This window comes from Capra hircus, chromosome 4 (genome assembly GCF_001704415.2).
Source record: "Capra hircus breed San Clemente chromosome 4, ASM170441v1, whole genome shotgun sequence".
NCBI lineage: Eukaryota > Metazoa > Chordata > Mammalia > Artiodactyla > Bovidae > Capra > Capra hircus.
This window is the reverse complement of record NC_030811.1, coordinates 95,964,449-95,983,089: the sequence shown is the minus strand read 5'-3', so window position 1 is coordinate 95,983,089 and position 18,641 is coordinate 95,964,449. Positions and strand designations below refer to the sequence as shown.

Below are 18,641 nucleotides of genomic sequence, written 5' to 3'. Positions count from 1 at the left end.
TCATCTTTCCAGCAGAAGTGCCACAGAGAATAGTTATCCTGCCTTTTCTCTTTCTGAAAGTGAAAGTGAAGTCACTCAATTGTGTTCGACTCTTTGCGACCCCAGGGACTATAGCCTACCAGGCTCCTATGTCCATGGGATTTTCCAGGCAAGTGTACTGGAGTGGGTTACCATTTCCTTCTCCAGGTTTCTCTTTCTAGAACCTGCCTATCTCCTTGCAGAATTTCCAGAGGACCTAGAGGCCCTGAGCGTAAGAGATGCTCGATAACCAGGGAGCAGGATGTGGTCTGCTGTGTTAAAGTTCTCGTCTTAATACTAGGAGACCCACATCTGCTGCTAATGGCTAACTCTGCCAGATGGCAGAAAGCCCACAGTAGAATGAGAATTAAAACAAAAATACACAATTGAATAAGTAGATTCTAAATATTTTCATCACCATGTCTATTACTGGTCATTTTTTGTGGTTATTTAGGATAATGTTTAGATCCTATTGATGAGCAGCTATGTAGTGGGGAAGTAACAGATACAGGATTGCAGCACTGCCTGTGCCACTCAGGAGCTATGTGACCTTAGGGGCCTCAGGCTCTTCTGAGAAGAAGGGAAAAGCTCAAGAAACTTACATCAGATATGCAAATTTTATCTGGCAAAGAGTAAACACATTCAATGGTAATTGTTATGGGATAACTAGTTGGTCTCCAAGATACTCTTTTATGATAATAAAGATCACAAGGGAAAAAAAGCAGTCTTTCCTTTACATACTTTGCCCATACTTATGTTACTTCTGAAAACTGCATAATTTATTCAAGTCTCACAAAGTATTTCTCCCAGGTAGACATGAGATATTTTTTGGGGGGGGGCGGGGGGAAGCTTTTTTAGAGTGTTATAAGTTGATCATGGCTAAGACTGAAAAATCCAGACCTTGGGAAATGTTATCAGTACTCACACTGTTTTGTGTTTAACAGCAACTTAGACATGGAGCATTTCTCTTGAAGAGAATGGATGATGGTACTATCACCCATTCTGGGGAGTGCCTAACTATAGAATAAGAAATAAGCTAGGTCCTTTGGATGGGCTTCCCTGGAGACTTAGAACCTGGTAAAGAACCTGCCTGCAATGCAGGAGACCTAGGTTCGATCCCTGGGTCAGGAAGATCTGCTGGAAAAGGGAACGGCTATTAACTCCAGTACTCTTGCCTGAAGAACTCCATGGACGAGGAGCCTGCGGGCTACAGTCCAGGGGGTCACAAAGATCAGGAGACAACTAAGTGACTAACACTTTCATGTTCAAGTCCTTTGGGTGGGGATGCAGTGGACACGTCTTGCTCTGTCGTCCAGGAGTAACTGGACTGAAACATCCAATAATCTTTACTGCTTCCAGTAGTGGTTCAGGCTCTCTGAGTGAGCTGGATGAGCATTTAAGACTGATATCCTGTACTCAAGGACAGTCCCTCCACAGGGATTGTTCAGACTACAAACAGCTATGCCCGGAGAGTGGTTTTCTCATGAAGGTAATAACAGCATGGTGACAAGATGAAAAATAAAGGGTAAAAGAAACTAAGATACTTAGTCTAGAGCATGCACAAAATTGCTGGGGAGGATACTGTGAGTCAGGTTAGTTTCTTACAGAAACCATGTGGGTTCATGTATTAATAATCCAGGTTTAGGGAAAAATAAGCATGTAAAATCATTTTCACATCACTGGCTAGTGAAGTCACCCATATTAAAGTTATGCAATCGCTTGAAGATTGTGTTGAATCTGCATTGCCAAGGAGTATTGTTAATTGTGTATAATTACAAATAAATATTTTTTATTATGTATAAATATGTATATTCTCTATTATCTCAGTTTAAGATAAACTTTGCTAAATCTGTAACACCTAATCTCTACAAGTTCTCCTTTTATGTGCATATAAAAAGTAAGCTCACAATGCAATTGTTCAGAACTGTTTTAAGAAAGCATTGACATAAGAATCTCTCTCTCTCTCTATATATATATATGGATATATATATCTCTTCTCTTTTACTGCATTCTCATTCTTTCTCTACATACATGCACACAAGAAGATATTAATAAAGCTATCATATGGTGGAATTAAGATAAAAGTTTATGCTGAAGTTTTAACTCTGGGTCAAAAAAATTGAAAAGACCACAATTTGCAATTCATACACTAAGATAAAGAATTGCAAGAGGAGAAGAGTGTGTATCAAAAGCGCTCCAATGGAAAAATCCCCAATCTAACTCTATTTTATTCACGGATGTGTGAAGAGAGTCTTAACTGTATTAATTATAAAGATAAATAATTAATGCTACATATATTATGGATGCTAAAAAAGTATAAAAAACAGTGGCTTCAGAGTTGAAGGTTTGTTTGATATTAAGCAACAGTTAAAAGTAAAATAAAAATAAAGTTCCATTGAGGCGACACAAATAGGTTTGGGAAGAAGTAATACTATACATAATGCCATAATTTATCCAAATCTTTTAATATCCTTTAAGATTCCTAAACCAGAGCCAAGAATATCTGGTCTAGAGTTGCTTCTTTCTGCAATCTTATTATAGTATAGTGCACTTAATCTTAAATTCCTGATTTATGGTAGAATTTACGGATATTCCCACTGGGATCCTAAAGCTCTTAATTTGTTTACATATTTTGGCATTTTTCCAGATCTATGTGAACAGTAACAGATCCAAGAAACAAAGAAAAGGAAATGTCTTTGAATAGCATTCTTTTACTATCAGGTCATACATACCTCCATTCAGTAAAACAGGCCACTGAATTCCTGAACTGGGCAGTTCAATAATACATTTTTTAAAACTCAGGTGGGATTAAAGAGAATGATTTTCTATTCAAACAAGAAAAGCAAAAGGAACTATGAAGTTAACAGGGTCTTAAAAACACACACACAGGACGGAAAAAGAATTCCTCCAAACTATAGAAAAAAATTAGTAACACACAGATTTTATCATCTATTTCCTCCTCCTCAAAGGGATGTTTTGTTATCCTCTTAGACTGAAGAGCTTGCTTTCAGTTAAATTAAGGGCTCAGATGTAAAGGATAGAAAAGGAAAGAAAAAGCTGACATACAACAAACCAACCAATTTCAGTAGCCCACTTTAGAATGAGATAAAACAAAGAACGAAATGGATGGTGCCAAAATGGCTAAGCTCCAGAAACCTCATTCAGTTAACCTACTATATGCTTTGCCAAACCTTATCCAAATAACCCAATTATTACAGTCCAAAGACTGGTGGAAATTCTTACAAAACTGGCCTCCATGTGGAATCTCAAATCATGTTTCCACTCAGGTCAAAAAGATCACTACGATTGTCTTGTGGTAGCTTTGGCCTCTGGCTTAACTGCGATCGTGTAGAATGGAAAATGAGGGAATGCATCCGGGTAGAATTCTGGACATAGATCTCCACTGGATTCTTTTAAAACCTCAAGTATGGAACAATCCCTCCTAGTTGTAATCCAGTTCCCTGAAGAAGTGTCCAAAACAGAATTAGAAATTCTGAATTTTCAAACTGTGTTTGGCTTCTAGTGTGCTGGGTGATCAGGAGCCCTTAATCTCTGTATTGATATTTTGGGGATTGTCATACCACAAGGTTGATACAAACCACCTTACAGAGACCCTACAAGGATTAATCAAGGTTAAACAAAGAAAAAAATGCATTAGACAATCCAGCCTTCATCTATGCTGCTAAACAGACCCAGATGTTTTACTAATAACAACTATTGAGATTATTTGGTAGCATCTTCACTAAGTAGAGAGTAACTTGCATAATGCATTTCAGCTGTAGAGACTTTTAAAAAAATACCCAACTACTTATTTTAATTCTATATTACTTTCATTAGCAACAGAAAACCTATTTTTTTCCTTCATACACACTAATGTGTTAAAGTCAGATCTTGTGTTTTGTCCGGTTCAAATTTAGATATGAATCTTTTATGTGGTGGACATAATGTAGGTTTTAATAAAGACTTAAGAGTGAAGAAAATAAGCTCTTTAGAGTTATTTAAAGACTCGTGATAAAATCCTGCACAATATTATTTACTTTTTAAATCCTGGCAATCCAGTATCATCACAAGTAGTTGTCAGAATCCTTTCTCAAGCTTCAAAGTAAGTACCATTTGTAGTATTTCATGTACAGACAGGAGAGCAGGACCATAAGAAAGCTGAGCGTGAAAGAATTGATGCTTTCGAATTGTAGTGCTGGAGGACTCTTGAGAGTCCCTTGGGCAGTAAAGACATCAAACCAGACAATTCTAAAGAAAATCAACCCTGAATATTCATTGGAAGGGCTGACGCTGAAGCTGAAGCTCTAATACTTTGGCTACCTGATGTGAAGAGCCAACTCATTGGAAAAGATCCTGATGCTAGGAAAGATTAATGGCAGGAGGAGGAGGAGATGACAGAGGGTGAGATAGTTGAATGGCATCATCGACTCAATGGACATGAGTTTGAGGAAGCTCCAGGAGATGTGAAAGACAGGGAAACCTGCTGTGCTGCAGTCGGGTTTGGGTTGCAAAGAGTCGGACATAACTTAGTGACTGAACAACAACATTTCACTTACCTAATCAGTATTTACTGAGCAAGATAAACTGATTAATGTACTTCATCAACTGCAAAATTCAGATTTTAACTCCACACGCTAAAAAAAAGAAGCTCAGAATATTTATCCATTCACCAAATAATGTCAAATACATATTTTGTGCCAAATAGCATTGTAGACAGTCACTAGAAGGTATACAAAGATGAAAGATTTTAAAATTAAAAAAAAAAAAAACAAAGATGAAAAGTTCCTTTTTTTATATAACTTAAATTCTAATGAAGAGGCAAAAATCAGAAATGTGCTTGATAAAAGAAATTACTTTTAAAGGAAATAATTATTAGGCTGATGAGAAAAAAAAGAGAGAGCTGGTTATTTGAATGTTTAAGAACAGAACTTCAGGCTGAGGAGACACTATATCTGTTTTTGGATACCATTGAAGAACACGAAAAATCATAATTGTGTAATGAATTATTCAATTTACAATAACACCAGGAAAGAGCAAATCACAGCTAAGAAATATGGACAGCGTTTATAAAGGCTATTTCAAACATGGGGTTCAGCCCACTCTTTGCTGGTGAATCAAAGTGGGACTTCTTTGAATAACATTATTAATTTTTTAAAGTGAAGTGTGATTGACATGTGAAATTATATTAGTATAAGGTGTACAAAATGACTGACTAGGTCTGACTGACACACTAGGTCTAGTGGTCATCTGTTACCATACAAAATTATAATTGTTTTTCTTGGGGTAATTGCTTTCAAGATTTACTCTCTTAGCAACTTTCAAATAATGAGGATCTTTTTAGAAATCAAAGATTCTAATATTTCAGATTGGAAGAGAAAAGTTACTTGGCTCTGCTTAGGTCAAGCTCATCATGCTGACACCATTCATCCCCAAATTTCACCATCAAGCAAACACTGAGAACACTCGGGACAGTCTCATAACAAGAGAAGACTTCCTGCTTTCTTCTGCCTAGATGTCCTCTAGACCGTCCTTTTTCTTGCAAAGATAATGAATGGATTTCAGCTTCTCTTTTTAGGTCTTGTTGAGGCGCAAATATTTGCAATGCAACTCTAGTTCATCAAGGCAATATTTCCTCTTTTCTATGTTACACTTTTGTTATCCAGGTATGTTTGATCATTCAATGCCTGAGGAAATCCCAACAACTTCAGAGCTCAAAGACTGACATCTCTGTGAGTGATAAAAATTTTTATGTGTGTATCAGTCTTCGGCTTCTCTGGTGGCTCAGCAGTAAAGAATTCACCTGCCAATGCAGGAGATGTGGGTTTGATCCCTAGGTCAGCAAGATCTCCTGGAGAAGGAAACAGCAACCCACTCCTATATTCTTGCCTGGGAAATCCCATGGACAGAGGAGTTTAGTGGAGTTTAGTTCATGGGGTCGCAAAGAGCCAGACACAACTGAGCGACTGAAAACAACAATGGATCAGTCTTTGTAGGCTTACTGGCACATACAAACCCAAGGATGTTCTAAAATATTGTCTGTGTGGAGTGGCAATGGCCAAAGGGAAGGAAGAGTACAGCGGCAACAGTGTGGAGATTCCTTAAAAAATTGCAAATAGAACTGCCATATGACCCAGCAATCCCACTGCTGGGCATACACACTGAGGAAACCAGAATTGAAAGAGACACATGTACCCCAATGTTCATCGCAGCACTGTTTATAATAGCCAGGACATGGAAACAACCTAGATGTCCATCAGCAGATGAATGGGTAAGAAGGCTGTGGTACATATACACAATGGAGTATTACTCAGCCGTTAAAAAGAATACATTTGAATCAGTTCTGATGAGATGGATGAAACTGGAGCCGATTATACAGAGTGAAGTAAGCCAGAAAGAAAAACACCAATACAGTATACTAACACATATATATGGAATTTAGAAAGATGGCAATGATGACCCTGTATGCAAGACAGCAAAAAAGACACAGATGTGTATAGCGGACTTTTGGACTCAGAGAAAGAGGGAGAGGGTGGGATGATTTGGGAGAATGGCATTGAAACATGTATACTATCATGTAAGAATCGAATCGCCAGTCTATGTCTGATGCAGGATACAGCATGCTTGGGGCTGGTGCATGGGGATGACCCAGAGAGATGTTATGGGGAGGGCAGTGGGAGGGGGGTTCATGTTTGGGAACGCATGTACACCCGTGGTGGATTCATGTCAATGTATGGCAAAACCAACACAGTATTGCAAAGTAAAATAAAAATAAAAAAATTTTTTAAAAAAAGGCAAAATAAATAAATAAATAAAAGGTCATAAGCAAAAAAAAAAAAAAGTAATGGACTTTACCCGTTTTCTTCCTCTTGCTATTAAAAAAAAATCAAGATTCCCATTTCTGAGAGTCAGTCTTTAAGGGATCTTAAAATAGTATGTTTTACAGACTCACAGATTTAAGAGAACAAACTCAAGGTTACCAAGGCTAAAGATGGGGGAGAGGGATCGATTAGGAGTTTGGGATGGACAGGTACACAGAGCCGTATTTTGACATAAATCACTGTGAGGTCTTTTTTGATCTACCTCCTAGAGTAATGAAAATAAAAAGAAAATAAACATATGGAATCCAATTAAACTTAAAAGCTTTTGCACAACAAAGGAAACCATAAACAAAAAGACAAAGACAACCCTCAGAATGGGAGAAAATATTTGCAAATTATATGACCAACAAGGGATTAACCTCCAAAATGTACAAACAGTTCATGAAGCTTAATATCAAAAACAACCAACCCAATCAAAAAATGGGCAGAAGACCTAAACAAACATTTCTCCAAAGAAGACATACAGATGGCCAAAAAGCACATAAAAAGACACGCAACATCACTAATTATTAGAGAAGTGCAGTCAAAACCACAATGAGGTATCACCTCACACTGGTCAGAATGTCCATCATCAAAATACCTACGAACAATAAATGCTAGAGATGACGTGGAGAAAAGGGAACCCTCCTGTACTGTTGGTGGGAATGTAAATTAGTATAGCTGCAATGGAGAATGGTATGGAGGTTCTTTTAAATACTAAAAATAGAAATACCATATGACCTAGCAACCCCACTCCTGGGTGTTGGGGTCCTTTAATGGACCAGAACCTGCCAATCCGGAGTCAATGATAAGAAAGTGAAAGAGAGAGACAGAGAAAGAAAGACAGACAGACAGACACGGGGACCCAAACTCTGATGGAGCAAGGGTGCTTTATTAGCAGAAATGCAGGCTTATGTATCTTTAGTAAGATGATTACTCAGCTATTACACAGGATGAAATTTTATCAATAGCCACAATATGGATAGTCTAATATAAACAAGGTCGCTGATGCTGAAAAGAGTCACTGAAGGGAGTTACAGAAAGGAATCCAAGCAGATACTGTTTCTCCTGATCTCACTCCTGAGAGCTGCATGCAGCTCTACTCATTCCTGGAATAGGAACTGATAAGGAACAGAGAATCCTTGAGAAATGGCACACAAAGGAAGAAAAATGCAACATACTGGATTCCTTAAACGTCCTCTGACACCTGGGCATGTACCTGAAGAAAAGCATAACTGGAAAAGACGGATGCACCCCAATATTGACTGCAGCATTATTTACAATAGCTAGGACATGGAATCAACCTAAATGTTCAACAAAAGAGGAATGGAAATGATGTGGTGTGTGTATGTATGTGTGTTAGCCGCTCAGTCGTGCCCAACTCTTTGCGACCTCATGGACTGTAGCCCACCAGGCTCCTCTATCCTTGGGATTTTCCAGGCAAGGATACTGGAGTGCGTTGCCATTTTCCTTCTCTCTCTCTCTCTCTCTCTCTCTCTCACACACACACACACACACACAAACACACAGTTGTGGACGTTATTTTGTTCTTTTTATGAGTGACTGAGCGACTAACAGTAACTTCCTTAATAAGAACCTGCTATGGGGCACAGGGAACTCTACTCAGTATGCTGTAATAAACTATGTGAGAAAAGAATAAAAAAATTAAGAGTGGATATTTGTATATGTGAAACTGATTCGCTTTGCCAAACAGTAGAAACTAACGCAACACTGTAAATCAACTATACTACAATAAAAAAATTTTTTTTAATATGCCTTTCTATGGGAAAAATAGTATGTTTTATAATACTATATAGAATCATGCTTAGGAATAAAAACTCCCAAGTTAGATAATCAAATCTGAATCTCAATCCTTGCACCTGGTGCTTGAGTGACTCTGTTACTTTAAGTTATTAAAAACGTACGTACCTTGGTTTCTTTGTCTTTTAAATGGAGACTGGTATGCTACTGAGGACATGAAGTTATTATAAAGAAAAAGTTATGCACATGAAAAAGCACTAAGAACAGTTTCTGGAACACAGTAATTCATTCAACAAATGTTAGCTATATCTATAATCAATATCATTTTAGACTCAAGAAAGTTTAACTTCTTCTGAAAACTTTTCTGTAATATTCAGGTCTACTTTTCTCCTTTAGTAACAACTAACAGGGAAGGAGGCATCCAGAGAACCTTCTAAGACTTTGGGATCATTGCCCTAACCAACAGGTCTCCTTATAAACTATCTCCTTTAGCAAAATGTGTGTCTCCAGATAGATTCTAGGCGTTTGAGATTAACTGTACCACACACTACCACAGATTCCCTTTCCTTGCTTATGGTGCTCAATAAAAAGATTCAAAACTCAGTAATAGCAAAACAAAAAGAAAAAAGCCCATAGAGGTTTTTTGAGTTCACCTGTCTGCTGGAGGCCCTGCCAGTCTCAGGCGGGCCTTTTCATCCATTTGATGCCTAGCTGGAAGTCAGGTGATCCAGGCTCTTGTTTTCTTTTGGAGGCAGCAGGCCAGGCTGAGGATGTGCATCTCATGGTGGTGTCAGAAGTGGGAAAAAGCAAGCAGCAACATGAAAGGTCTCTAAAGTCTTATCTCAGCAGTGCCCTGCCACTTCTGAGTTGCTCTGTTGGCCAAAGGAGGTTTTGTGATGAATCCCACAGTCAAGAAGTGGACATAAATTCCTCCTGTGGAAGCTAAGCGGAAGGAAGGAGTATTTCTAAACAGCAATTCAACCCACCACACCCATGCAGACATCAAGAGGACACAATATTTTTCCACTGTGCCTAAATACAGCTTTTATATCCTTAGCTGCCAAAGGAACTGCTGGGAAACCTGCTAAAGAGAAGGGACAGAAGAAAAAAGCTAATTATGACTTCTGGTTTTGTAAATTTTTAATATATTTTACAGAATATAGATGAATCTCCAATTCTACTTGTATGCAATGTAAAACATCATACTGTTACAGTTTGAGAATACTGTATTTAGTTATTCAGTTGAGGCTGTGTCAGTTTGAAAAATAAATACATATACGCTAAATATCAATGAAAACTGTCATTAGATTTAAACATATCAATAATTTAGTTATCAATTACCTCTATTTTGTTTTATAAAGAGAACATTTAAAGTATTTAATAGTAGTTTCCTACTTTTCACTTTAAAAGATATATACACTTTCATAATTGTGAAACTAAAAATACATGAGAACATATATAAATGTTACAGTGCCAAACACCACCTATACAGCCACTTCTAGCCCACTAATTTGAAACTATATTAATAAATACTAAAACAATATGTATTTATCAGTTATTCTGTTTATTTTTAATTAAACTTTTAAAATAATTTCAAATCTTTATATTAAATGGCTTTAACATTTTGTTAAAATATGATAGTTTATGTTTCTTTGATATAATTAGTTTCAACATTAAAAGGAAGTAAAATTTACATACTTAAATGTAATATTGCAAATTTATTTTTATAAAATAAATACTGCACGCACATTTATAAAGTAAAATTTGATAGTTATAATTACAGATGACCCTTGAAGATGCAGGGGCTAGAGGCACTGACCTCCCCAGTAGTTGAAAATCTGTGTATAATTTATAGTTGGCCCTTTGTATCCATGGTTCCTTCCAATCTGAACATTCAACCATTGTGTAGTACTGTAGCACGTACTACTGAAAAAACTCACATATAAGTGGTCCAATGCAATTCAAACTTGCACTGTGCAAGGGTCAACTGTTTAATACAGAGCCTTTTCATGGCAAACCAATGCAAAATGCTTAAAGTGGCCACAGTAAGAATGGCTTTGGGTAGAACAGGGATCTGACTTTAATCTGCAGATGAGTATTTACAACAAGTCGTCTCTCAGGCTGAGCACTTTCTTGAAAACAAACAAACAAACAACCTCTTACCAATGAAGGTCAATCAAACCACTGATCACACTGTGTTAACTTCCTAAAAAGGCTAACTTTAAATGGCATGTAATTAAGTGGCATACATTTAAAAAGAAAACCGTCTTTCCACAAATTTTTCCAAGTAGAAAGCAATTTCAGCAATCCTCAGGCATACTTTACCATTATTTTTAAAGGAACTTTGGAAAATAATGTGAAATGGACAGTTTTCATGAATGTATGTTTCCAGAAATGAAGATGAAAATATACCTGTAAAGTTGCCTCTGGATCTTTTAACACAGCTGATTTACCTTTCTCTCTTGGGGAATATTCCTCTTGTTCCCTTTATCCTTAGCTATGATTTCTGTATGTTGGAAAGCCAAAAGCCTCAGGACTTTCTGTGGCCACTGGACTGACATGTCCCTTTGCATCCATTCCTCCAATACTCGCCCAGAGCCTCTGGTTCATTTCCCACAGCCTTGCTGCTGGATGTCCTTTGCCCTCAATCATTGGTATATAGGAAATGAGCTTAAAACTCATTCTTAGTACCCAAGTTTAAGCCCTGTTTTTTGCTACTAAGCAGACACGTGTTTTTGGAGAAGTCAGTGAAGATCTCTGAGCCTCAGTTTTCAGTAAAGGATGTGAGGAGATTTCTTTAAATTATTTCCAAAGCTGTGAATCAGTTTGCAAATTATAAAGAAAAAAATTAAATGCCATAATGATGATGGGGATTTCAGACCAAACTTAATATTTTATCTAAAACTCACAACACTAAATGTTTATAACTGCCTAGGGTAAAGGCATACTAACTGTTCCCAGGTAAGTGGTCATCTGGTATAATTTTATACCAGAGAAGAATTCACCTTGTAACAAACAGTATGCCTTTCAACTGAATAGTCCATTATTCCATTGAAATCTAAGGTAACGCAGCCAGCACTCAATAGATAAACTGATACTGTTTGTGCTAGAGAAATGCCCAGTTTCCCACCATGCACCTTAAGACATGAATCTTTTCTTTAAAATCTTGATAATTTTTCCCCTTTTGCCTTTATGAGCACTTTCAAATTCTTAAAACACTCACCTGAAGACATCAACAGGCACACCTATGACCTTTTACAATACAGCCAACCCACCTTAACAAAGAGAGTTCTAACTAATATCCACACAATGCCCATATATTTTCATCCTTGAGATTTTAAATTAAATGATTTATTTATATTTCTTAACATCCCAAGAGACAGAGAGAGAGAGAAAATGGTGAGCCCAGGAATTTAGATTCAAGTCTACATTCATTCAAACCAACACACTTCACCTAGGAGAATACACTGCAACAATTATTTCATGTCCTTTATAGTCTACTATTATTTAAATATAAAATATAAACTCTCCAATTACTATAGATACTTGGGGAATGAAGGGAAAATTACCAAACATGTTAAGAAGAGATTGCAATAGGCAGATAATTCACAGACTATCTGTAACTGAAAACATTTTATGCAACTTTCATAGTTCCCACGTGGCAGGTTAAGCTCTGGCATAACCCTATCTAATGTGTTTTTATAAAGTATATATATAGAACAAAAAGCATCTCTAATGATTGAATTCACAGAATTATAAAATATAAGGTAAAGGGAAAATCATCAGTATCTAAGATGTATATACCAGTGGAAATTTGAAAGAATAAGAACTTAAAAAGGCAGCAGTTATTAAAATTATTTGATGTACAATCAACGAGCCTTTGACTGTGTGGATCACAATAAACTGTGGAAAATTCTGAGAGAGATGGGAATACCAGACCACCTTATCTGCCTCTTGAGAAACCTGTATACAGGTCAGGAAGCAACAGTTAGAACTGGACATGGAACAACAGACTGGTTCCAAATAGGAAAAGGAGTACGTCAAGGCTGTATATTGTCACCCTGCTTATTTAACTTCTATGCAGAGTACATCATGAGAAATGCTGGGCTGGAAGAAGCACAAGCTGGAATCAAGATTGCCAGGAGAAATATCAATAACCTCAGATATGCAGATGACACCACCCGTATGGCAGAAAGTGAAGAAGAACTAAAGAGCCTCTTGATGAAAGTGAAAGTGGAGATTGAAAAAATTGGCTTAAAGCTCAACATTCAGAAAACTAAGATCATGGCCTCTGGTCCCATCACTTCATGGCAAATAGATGGGGAAACAGTGTCAAGACTTTATTTTTTGGGGCTCCAAAATCACTGCAGATGGTGATTGCAGCCATGAAATTAAAAGACACTTACTCCTCGGAAGAAAAGTTATGACCAACCTAGACAGCATATTAAAAAGCAGAGATATCACTTTGCCAACAAAGGTCCATCTAGTCAAGTCTATGGTCTTTCCAGTAGTCATGTATGGATGTGAGAGTTGGACTATAAAGAAGGCTTAGCACTGAAGAATTGATGCTTTTGAACTGTGGTGCTGGAGAAGTCTCTTGAGAGTCCCTTGGACTGCAAGGAGATCCAACCAGTTCATCCTAAAGGAGATCAGTCCTGAGTGTTCATTGGAGGGCCTGATGTTAAAGCTGAAACTCCAATTCTTTGGGCCACCTGATGCAGAGAGCTGACTCATTTGAAAAGACCCTGATGCTGGGAAAGATTGAGGGCAGGAGGAGAAGGGGACGACAGATGATGAGATGGTTGGATGGCATCACTGACACAATGGACATGGGTTTGGGTGGACTCCGGGAATTGGTGATGCTGTGGTTCATGGGGTTGCAAAGAGTCGGACACGACTGAGTGACTGAACTGAACCAAACTGAACAACTACCAGTAGTTGGTACACCTTTTAGAAGACTAACTTGAGATGGACCAGTATTAATTTCATGACACTTCCCAGTCTTCTTTTAAAGTTATTCAGAAAAATCAGAAGCCTTTTAAATTAATGTAAGTCAAAACTATATTTCATAAACCAAGGAAAACATACAATTTTAAAACATTACAAAAGCAGAAGGAGAGTCTATCTCCTTTAGGAATCTAAGGTAATGTGAGGCTATTCGTGAAGATACTCAGATCATAGTTCACTGCTATCTCTTTTTTGTCAAGGTATGAAAAATCAGAATGCAATTCAAATAACCCACACAGAAAGGATACTGTTAGAATTAAAAATAATCATTAATCTTAATTATTAGTCTCATTATACATGATTCACTAATTAACATAGAGATAATAGTTGACATTTTCTAAACTTTCATTCCTTGGAGAATTAGCTGACTACTCATTATTTCTATTTTACCCTTGCATGCCTTTGTGAGAAGATTCTTCATGTGAAGGCCATTATTTTCCACTTGTTTGTTCTTTTCCAATTTAGGAAATTTATATTTGGCACGCATAAAAATGTTTTTAAGTTCACCTAAGCATCACATCCTACAAATTATCAGAGACAACTTCAACATTCTACCATATACAATTCGGAGGAAAGCACAAAAGAAATACTTAGGGGAATGTTTCTAAGAACACAGCAGGTAATTTCCTCCATGTTCTTTATGCTACCAGTAGTTGACCAATGAGTCCAGAATTTCTTTCTTTGATTAAGGCAGCAATAATGGTGGCACCTTGCCTTAAACTTTCTCGTAGCTTCTGTTCCTCCTGAAAGAAAATAAAACAATATTTGTTCTAGAAATAAAAGATATCAACACATTACATTTAACAAGGAGCTACTTTTCTTTTTAAAAGGGTATTTTTTAAGGAAACTTCCCCCCAACTTTATAGAGATATAAATGTAAGTATAATACTGTATAAATTTAAGCTATATAATGTGAGGATGTGATATACATATACATATGTGTGTGCATATATATATATAGCAAAATTATTACTCAAGTAAGGCTTGTCATCACATCTATCACTTGAAGGTGGGTAATAACATTTATGGGCTTTCCAGGTGGCTCGGTGGTAAAAAAAATTCATCTGCTAGTACAGGGGACAGGGGTTCCATCTGTAGGTCAGGAAGATCCCCTGGAGTAGGGAATGGCAACCCACTCCAGTATTCTTGTCTGGAAAAGCTTATGGACAGAGGAGCCTGGTGGGCTACAGTCCATGGGGTAGCAGAAAGTTGGACACAACTGAGGGACTGAGCATGCATACATAAACATTTCAGATCTACTCTCTCAGCAATCTTGAAGTATACAATACAGTACTGTTAACTATTCAGCCACGAGGCTGTCCATTAAATTCTCTGAACTTACTCATCTCCTAACTGGAAGTTCCTATCCTCTGACCAACTTCTCCCCTATTTCCTCCACTTCTCAGCTCCTAGCAACCACCATTCACAGACTCAGCCCCTGGCAAACACCAATCACAGATTTAGCCCCTGGCAACCACAAATTCAGCCTCTGAGTGAAGTCGCTCAGTCATGTCTGACTCTACCATTCCATGGACTGTAGCCTCCCAGGCTCCTCCGTCCATGGGATTTTCCAGGCAAGAATACTGGAGTGGGTTGCCATTCCCTTCTCCAGGAGATCTTCCCAATGCAGGGATTGAACCCAGGTCTCCCACATTGTAGGCAGATGCTTTACCGGCTGAGCCACCAGGGAAGTCAATTACTCTAAGACATGTCTATATTAGGTCAACAAATAAACATTAATATCAGGTATTTACTAGTTTATAAAAAACAGTTGGGATAAATAAAAATTTTAAAGGCTTTTTCCCATTTTTTTCCTCTCAGGAGTTAGAGATGGTCTAGATAAGTGTTCCTAAGAATCCTGGTCTCAAGGCACAGGGAAAGAAAATCAAGTTCTAACAAAATGGCAGCAGGTTTAAACCAAATGGTGGCCAGACAAAGCAAAGTGGCCATCAAAAATCACAACAAAGAACACAGAGTTGAAACACACATATATACTTGGTAGTCTTCATCAGACACTCCCTTAAATACAGGAATACAGTCTCTCAGAAAATCGCCTATAGAGACAGAACTTCAGATCCAAGTACTAACAGAGCAAATGAAAATATCTCAGGTCTTCAAACATTTCAAAGGGAGGAAAGCAAGCCAGCCTGAAAGGAGGAGGAGGAGGAGGGGTGAGAGGGGGACAAAAGGGGTGGCCTTACAGACATCTCCTGGTACCTGCAGACACCCAGGCATTATGGGACTTCACCCTGGGCCTCCAGAGAAGGCCCTACCAGAAACCAGACCAGAACTCAGTCGCTGGCAACCTCCAGTCACAGACGCTCTGCTAGCATGAGTTTATGGAGTCACTCTGCACTGGCTTGCTGTTCTAAGGGCTCAGCACTGCTAGAAATCAGACTGCAGCCACTGGCAGGGACTTGGTGCCCCAGATAAAGGAGAAATGCTTTTATAAGCACTTTTGCTATAGAAAAAATATCTGCTGAAAGTACCAAGAAAAGCACTGACACAATTTCAAATGCTAATACTATGAAACAAAAGGTTACTTTCCCTGAATCCAATATCTGACCAACTTTGGCTCTTCACTGAAGTGTGAGCATTTCTCTGATGATGCAATTCTTCATCTTGTTCTTAGTGTTCTTCAACAACAAACTGTTATAAACTGTGAGAACTGGTGTGGAGGGGAAAAAAAATCTTCTTGTTTCTTAAGTAAATTATCAGGCAGATTTGTGAAATGAGTTACCTCACACGTTGCTACAATGTGGTTTTTGCCTTTGAAATCATATTCTTCCTTTGAAATTCATATTCTATGAAATTCTGGGTTTTTAAAAAAAAATTATTTAGGCTTCCTGAATGTATGAAGGGATAATAATATGAAAGGAAAATGAAAGTGGAAACAGAGTTAATACCTTAAGGTCCTAGGGTTATGACTTGAGCTATATCCAAATGGAGCGATCTAGTGACCAGTTTCCACACTTTGGCATTTCCATAATGCCTTATCCCAACATTCAATATATTGCTAGCACCCCCCGCTTCTACCTCTTTATCCATATATTCCACTCAAACTGCCACTCTCAGCATAATACCTTGGGCCCCAAATTACTGAAACAATCTTGCAGTCTCTCTAAAGTCTGTCCTCTTCTATCCTATTTCCTCCATAGCAATGAAAATACTGATTATAAATAATAAAAATCTGATCACATCATAATTCTGCCTAAAATCCTTTGAAGGCTATCTTTAAACTTCAGGATCAGTTATGAGCTGGCAGGTCTTTCATCCTTCCAAGCCTCTTCTTACTATTCCCTTAAAATCACTCGGTTTTCCAAGCTATGTAGAACTGTTTAAGATTGCCCATACAAGCCATTTCTCAAGCTTTCATCCCTTTGCACTAACTAATCCCTTTGTCAGAAAAGCTGTCCCACTTGCATCCTAGCCTAGTTGACCCAACTAACTCTGAGGTTCAACTCAGGCATCAGTGACTCTTAAAATCTCTTTGACTGCTGTTCTCCAATTCAATTTGAGTGAGGTGAATATTTACTTAATTCTAATAGTCTTTCTAGCTGACCATCTATTCCACCAGATGATCAGTTTCTTTCTTTCACATTTTTAAAAGACCTTTTACTTTGTATTGGGGTATAGCCAATTAACAATGTGATAGTTTCAGGTGAACAGCAAAAGGACTCAGCCATACATAAATATGTATCCATTCTCCCCAAACTCCTCTCCCTTCCAGGATGCCATATAACAAGAGCTGTTTCTTGACACAAAGAATATTTTATCTTTGAAGATGAAAAATCTAGTTCAATGCCTTACACACTGTAGCACTTCTTAAACTGTACCAAATTCAAAGCAAAGGGAGCTCTGACTCTGATGGACATATATTCACCCTTTCTCTTTGATTCATTTATTAACAATGACAAGTATTTGATTACTTTGTTTACTCCTATTTACATATTTACCCAGAAGTCTGGCAACTGTGCAAAGAAGAATGCTATCTTATCGAAGCCTTCCCACTACCACCATGCCTACACTAGCCCAGGCTTAGGTTTCTCATCTTTGATGAAGATAGTTAAGAGATTATCTATGCTTCAGCTACTCTTTTCATCAGTTTCCCTGATTGTGTTCTAAGAGGTGGAGATGGGGAAGGTGAACTGGGGCTGAACAGTGGCTACTTCGCCTCTTGTGAGTGAGTTTTAATGACATTTCAATAATGGATTTCAAATTCTGTATCAGTTTCAAGAATATGAAATCACACGAACAAATCATTTAAAAGCCAGATATGTTTGAGCTTAAAATGTGATTCACAGATAGGAGTAGATATCATTCGTGACACACCATTCATAATATAGAAATAAGTATTCTAAAACTGAAAAAACTAGAAAACAACTATAGACACATATTTGTCACTCTTAATGATCAATTAATTACAATGTTGCAGGGTATGATACACATTTATTTCTAAGTCTCATTAAATTGAGATATACAACAGATGATGATAATTAAGATTTTCCATTCAAAAATAAACACGAAAAGGGGATCTGCATAGTCTCTTTGAAACCAGTTTACACTTATAATGAAAGCAGCATAGTAACAAAGAAATGAAGGCAGAAAAAAAGCCTGTTTAAGATTCTGTTCAGTTCAGTTCAGTTGCTCAGTCGTGTCTGACTCATTGCAACCCCATGAATCGCAGCACGCCAGGCCTCCCTGTCCATCACCAACTCCCGGAGTTCACTCAGACTCACGTCCATCGAGTCAGTGATGCCATCCAGCCATCTCATCCTCTGTCGGCCCCTTCTCCTCCTGCCCCTAACCCCTCCCAGCATCAGAGTCTTTTCCAATGAGTCAACTCTTCACATGAGGTGGCCAAAGTACTGGAGCTTCAGCTTTAGCATCATTCCTTCCAAAGAAATCCCAGGGCTGATTTCCTTCAGAATGGACTGGTTGGATCTCCTTGTAGTCCAAGGGACTCTCAAGAGTCTTCTCCAACACCACAGTTCAAAA

The 18,641-nt window shown here is 37.8% G+C and overlaps 1 protein-coding gene across 1 annotated transcript in view; it reads right to left on the bottom strand.

The window, feature by feature from the left end:
* ISPD (isoprenoid synthase domain containing) overlaps positions 13,680-18,641 on the bottom strand; it is a 368,609-nt gene continuing 363,647 nt past the window's right edge. The window contains exon 10 of the mRNA XM_018047357.1: positions 13,680-14,386. Within this exon, the coding sequence (XP_017902846.1) occupies positions 14,282-14,386 (105 nt within the window). The 3' untranslated portion in view covers positions 13,680-14,281. The remainder of the gene's footprint in view (positions 14,387-18,641) is intronic.